The 6,072-nt window shown below is 38.4% G+C and overlaps 1 protein-coding gene across 6 annotated transcripts in view; it reads left to right on the top strand.

Moving 5' to 3' along the window:
• LOC106523229 (glutamate receptor-interacting protein 2) overlaps positions 1 to 6,072 on the top strand; it is a 47,860-nt gene that overhangs the window by 15,549 nt on the left and 26,239 nt on the right. For all 6 annotated transcript variants that reach the window (XM_014016611.1, XM_014016603.1, XM_014016626.1 and 3 more), the window contains 3 exons: positions 2,305 to 2,388; positions 2,477 to 2,552; positions 3,123 to 3,268. In XM_014016611.1, coding sequence (XP_013872065.1) covers positions 2,305 to 2,388; positions 2,477 to 2,552; positions 3,123 to 3,268 — 306 coding nt within the window. The remainder of the gene's footprint in view (positions 1 to 2,304; positions 2,389 to 2,476; positions 2,553 to 3,122; positions 3,269 to 6,072) is intronic.

Raw genomic sequence — 6,072 nt, 5'->3', positions numbered from 1 at the left:
CTATGTTGAACAGTTTCTGAGTTATAAGCGATTTTGCTTGTACTGACATCCCCACTTTGAAAGGAGCCCCCTCCTCAAATATGGGGTCCATCAAAAAACCGTTGGCTGGTGCAGTGTAGGTCACACTCGTCTACAGTCCTGCCAAATTTCATGTTGATCGGTGCAGCCGTTTTTGTGCTACGGTTGACCAAAAATCACTGAAATTTTTTTTWAATAAAATAAAATAAACAGTACAAAAACAATATGACTCCCGCTTACGCTTCACGTGTGGGGGTCATAAATATGGACTTACAGATCTTTTGCTCTGTTGTTAAAATAAAAGACAGTTGGCTCATTCTGGAGAGATGGATGACAGTTTGGGTTTACGACCACATTTACGAAGTTATTTTTCTTGCTTGTTTTTATTGTTGTATTGTTTAAGTTCAACTTCACAGTATTTTTATTTTTTTACTTTAGTTTTGGTTAAACATCACAGCTTCTTGGTAAAATTATGAAAACATAATATGTAAATGCATGTGTGCATACGTATATTGTACATATATACACACATGCACACACCCTGCTTTCCCCAGCTTGCCCTATTTTTCCACTTCACTCAGTCCTCTACCAGAGGCCTTGAGGGTTCTGCTCAGTGTCTTAGCTGTTTCTTGGATTGTGCTCTTCTGGACTGATTTCTGAGGTTGTTCCTGGGGTCTGTTGGAGCCATTTTTCCAGTTTGAAGGTTACAGCACCACTGGCCCCACTGATTCCTTCTATCTCCACAACATCTCTTTTTTCCACTGTCAGCCCTTGGTATGTTCCCAGCTTCTCATGCTCCTTCCTGATGTTAGTCACTTGAATCTATAACCACTGCCTTCTTGTCGACCACCACAGTGTTTGGTTAGCTATCCTGTCCTGCTATTCTCCATCACCCTTGGTAGGATCTCCCACTTTGACTGTGGGATCTCCAGTCCATACTCAGCCCAAATGTTCCTGTACACTATTCCAGCTACTTGATTAWGAAGTTCTATGTATGCTTTKCTTGCCTTCATACTACACCCTGCTATGTGCTGTATTGTCGTCTTTGCACAATCTTCATCTTGAGTCCTGTCTGGTATGGTAGACTCCAGCCTCCATTGCTCTTATGCTGAAGGTTAGGCTGAGGTCCCAGCCTTCTCTGGCCACTGGTAAGATTTGTTGACAACCTTGATTTACCAGTGGTTCTTGGATTTGGTGCAGTGATGAAGTCATATGACTTTAGTGCATAAAGATCAGGGGTTCAGGGTTTGAACCCTGGTGCCAACCTTGGTTATATTATGAGGAAGGGACATAGAAATGAAGCTATGCTGGCTTGCAAGTTGCCCAAATTCACAAGATCTGYGTCAGATGCTGGTTAAACATGACAWTCTGATATGAAATGGGCTACTGGAACAAGATGGATGAAAGCATTTTCATATATTTGCTTTTGGTAAAATTATGTGTAGAATATTTGGTTGTAAACTTATGGAAGCATGTATGAGGCTGTAGTCCTTTGAGTCATAACACACTAAATTCAAAAACAAAGCATTTGGCTTGAGGCTTTGACTTTCAAACAGAGCAGATCACACTGAGGAGGTCAMTGTACCTTCAGGAGGCTCAGCCTCACCTTTTTACACACACAGTTCCTTTAACCAGAAAACAACCGAAAGCTTGCACATGTGGTAAAAGCTCAGTTTGTTTCTTTGATTAGACTCTGCTGGGTCATGTTAAAATAATAACAGGTTCTGTTGAAACCCCATTTGTGGAGTAAAACTTGCCCAACTTAACCAGTTAATTTTAATTCCATCAACAAGAATATCAATCTGGGTTTGAAGGGACCCATGATAACTTGTATCATTAGACATTATTTGATAAATTTAAACTGTAAAACAAAGACTACAAATACAGTAGGCACATAACTAAGCTAATATACATAGGCCTTACATGGCAATATAAGGCCTATGCATTTTAGCTCTGAGCTAGCGCAAAAGCTAACAGGCTAAACTGAGGTTCTTCTTCCATGAAGCAGCTCTGTTGTCGTCCATCCACATTCTCAGTTGCAGGCTGAGTCATTGCTACCTTCTCCTCTCTGGTTTTATTTAAAAGAGCCAATCATCAGAWATTGTCCAAGGTTAACCTTCAGGGTGGATAAGAGCTTGTACAACCTAAACATCATGAATCGCTTTCTTTTTTCTTTTCTTGTTTTAAGTTTTAGCACCTTTCAAGTGTTATTTTTGCACTAATTTTTATCACCAGTGTTTATCTGAGAACAGTTATTCTATCTGACGCTTTTTTCTTTTCATGTAGTCCAGAACCCATCAGGAGTCCTAACCAAAACCATAGAGGTGCTGTTACACAAGGAAGGAAACAGTTTTGGCTTTGTCATGAGAGGTAGGTGAAAGTATGACAACATATTTGAACTAAAAAGTTGGAAAGTTTTGTTTTGATTTATGGTTACAATTATTTTGTTTTGTTTAAGGGGGTTTCCATGAAGACTGGAGGAGGTCCCGCCCTCTGGTGGTCACCAGCGTAAGGCCTGGGGGTCCAGCTGACAGGTGAGGATGGAAATGTATGTTTTAGAGAAAAATTTGCATAAATAAGTGTTACTATTTATCTGGATTTTATGTTTAATGCCTTGACTATCCATGATTAAGCTTGAATGCATGTTTCTTCACYGTGTTCATAAAAAATTGCAACAAACTGATGGCATTTTAGTAATTGCCTGAATTAAAACCCGGTTCTGTAATCCATGTGGAATTAGACTGTGAGCATCATTGCTGATTTTAATCCCAGTACATGGACATTGCTGTGTTTGTTGCTCAGGCGCTGCATGAAATTGTGGCTGTGACACATAAAAAGTATCTTCAAAGCAGAAAGGGCACTGCTCTTCCTGAGGCTAACACGGCATTGCCCCCCACCCCCCTTACACACCATGAAAACTGAGCACTGAAAAACATGGAAGCAAACATAATTCAGCATCAAAGCATCATTTGTCCCGTTAGTCCTCCATCTCACCTGGGAGGGAAACGCTCCATCATTTACCGTGATCGCTGCTTGAACGGCTCTGTGAGCATCATGCACCGCTCAAGTATGTTTTTATTCTTTTCATTGTTTTTCTCCTGCAGAGAGGGCACTCTGAAGGCCGGAGACCGAGTTTTGAGCATAGACGGGATGCCTCTGAACAGAGAGAGGCATGCTGACGCTTTGACCATGCTGATGCAGAGCAGCCAGGAAGCTCTGTTCCTGATCGAGTATGACGTTTCTGTCATGGGTGAGCAATCACACACACACACACACACACACACACACACACACACACACACACACACAGTTCATTGCCCCTTCACCTTCATTGATGTGTAATAGATGATCAATTGGAGGCAATGGTCAAGACTGAGCGAGCACACACACACACACACACAGAATAAGTGGAGGCATCGTAGGGCAGCGGTTCTCTGAGGCTGCATGGAGATGCCACCAGGCGAGACGCACGAGCCTGAGATGCAGATTAAGCAGGAAAAGGTTAGAAAGATGATACTCAGAATTAGATCTTTATCTCCCTGAAACATGGCATTTAAAAACACGACTCAAGAAGGATTTTACGTTTTGCTGCTGGAATATTGACATTACTGGACACGGAATTTAAAAAAATGGTCAATCATGCAAATAAGTGAAGATAAATTGATCAAAAGACAAGGTGGTGACAATTTAAAACAATTTATTAACCTTTTGTGTCTTTTATTAAGTAGTTTTAGAGTGTATTTATTTAACTAGGAACTCTAGTTATAAAATATTAAAAAAAAACATGAAGAAGGACTTGAGGATATTAATACTAGAAATAAAAAAATCTGTTTATTACCAATAGCATGTTTTTGTAGTAATAAACAGTACATTATAATGATTCACCTTTATTTTACATCTTTCAGAACCAACCCATGACATAGTAAGCCAACTAAACCATTGCTTGGGGCCCCCAAGTCCAGTAGGGGGGCGCTTAGGAGTAAAATATGTTTCTAGTTGAAAAGCAAAAAATACTTTAAATAAAATAACTTGTTAAAATTTTAAAAAATATTACAGGTATCAGTAATAATGCTTAAATTGTCTCGCAAGTAGGCTACTGGACTATGAACTTGTAAATTGAAACTTCCCAGATATTTTTTGATAGTTACATAAAAGGAATCTTTTCAAATGTGAATTTGGAGAGATCTTTCAGCTTTAAGGATASATTTACTAAGATTAATCTGTATGGTTTTATTCCAAAAAGAAAAAAAATAATAATTAGTGGAAGGATCAGCCCTGAGGTACACCCAGTCTTCCTTCAGAGAAGTGAACTTAAGTGTTTGTGATTTAGAAAGATATAAATGAAACCTTGAAAATACTGTTCCTTCAAACTATTGTGGTTTTCTAAATAGTTTGAAAGCTTGTAATGTGCTGTATACTTACTGTATTTGAACAGAATTTGTCTCTAAATTACCAATTGAGAAAATATAAGGCAATAAACTTTTTTTGCCTTGATTTCAGTTTACTTGGTTAAAAAGCTAAACCCAAAATACACTTTTTTTTGCAGATTAAACTGTCTAAATTGTGCCTTAAGGGCATTATCTTTGTATTTCTGTGCAAATTTTGACATTTTTGCATAAATTTCTTTAATTTTGCAATATTTGGTCTAAAATGTCTTGGTGCTGCCCTCTATGGGTGGAACGGTAGCTACTGCAGTTGAATTTTCCTATTGGTTAAAACAGTACATGCTTATGCCCCTCGGTGTCCTTTGGCTCTGCCTGCTTTGTTGAAATCCTTTTTTAATTACCTGGGGGCGGGGTTATTCTTTCACAGCGGTGGTTAGCTATGCTTTAATGTTAAAGCAGATTGTTTTGTTATCTCTTTCTAAAGGTGCACTCAGACAGAACAGCATCAGTGTAAAACTCTTCCCCATAATGTAGAAAAATACACCACCAAGCACAGGAGCTCACTGTATGACTAAAAGCCTATTTATAACCTCATTTAGTCTTTGTGACTAATTCTCAAGACTGTGCGCTTTGCCCGAAATCAGGGCAGGTCCACAGTGACAGTTAACACACATTTAACTCTCTTTGTKGGAAATTTAGGATTCAGATTTTCTGCCTTCAGTTTTAACCAAGCAGAACATTTACAAATATCAAATCAAACCTGAAAATTTCACTTTCCTCTTTTAGGCCTCATCTCCAAAACATTGAGGTAAAAATCATTGTGAGCACTGCAATAGGTTTATTTCTCCTGCTGCAACACATCACTGCTTGCTTAAAAATGTTTACATCTTGCAAATTTCTTTATTTTTTAGCAACTAAATAGATTGCTTTTTTAAGATGTGCTGGGATTTTTGCAAGCTAAGTTAAGGAACTTGTAGATAATGTGACTTCTGATGGTAGTGAACGTGCTGTATTGTCATCATTGAATGACACATGGCACGTGAGGTACACCTAARTGAAGCAGTGGGTAGCTATTTAAGCACCAGGGGAGCAGTTACAGCTTAGGTGTCTTGCTCAAGGACACCTTTAATGCTTAGGCATGGTGGGGAATCAAAGCTGTGACTTTCCAGTGCCAAGTTCAAAAGTCAAAATATGCAAGTATCAGAATTCAGCCTGCTCCAGTAGCTTTAAAATATCATAAAAACATCATTACCTTTTCATATTTAGTCATTGTAATGTCACAGGTTTTTGTTGCATTATTAGTAAAAAAAAAATAGAGGCTGTTGTAGACAGTTAAGGCAGTGAATTTGGTCTTACTGATAATTTCTGTTTGCAAGGATCATGCTTGTTGTGCTTTAAAATTACAACAAAAATATATATGCAATGTTTTTTGTCTCTTATAATAAGTTTATTCTACTTTTGTAATCCTTCCTGAAGAGTGGTGGTGTCAGAGTAAAGGTTTCTGTAACCATTTAAAGAAAAAATATCTCATAAAACTGAGAACTGTAACACAATTAAAGCTAATCAGTGAGCTTTTTATGACTGTATTTTAGCTTCATATACCTTGCAGGTCTCTGTAATGTGTGTGTGTGTGTGTGTGTGTGTGTGTGTGTGTGTGTGTGTGTGTGTG

Source organism: Austrofundulus limnaeus, unplaced genomic scaffold (assembly GCF_001266775.1).
Source record: "Austrofundulus limnaeus strain Quisiro unplaced genomic scaffold, Austrofundulus_limnaeus-1.0 Scaffold3, whole genome shotgun sequence".
Taxonomy (NCBI): Eukaryota; Metazoa; Chordata; class Actinopteri; order Cyprinodontiformes; family Rivulidae; genus Austrofundulus; species Austrofundulus limnaeus.
Note: the sequence above shows the minus strand (reverse complement) of the source record. Positions and strands in the feature narration are given on the sequence as shown.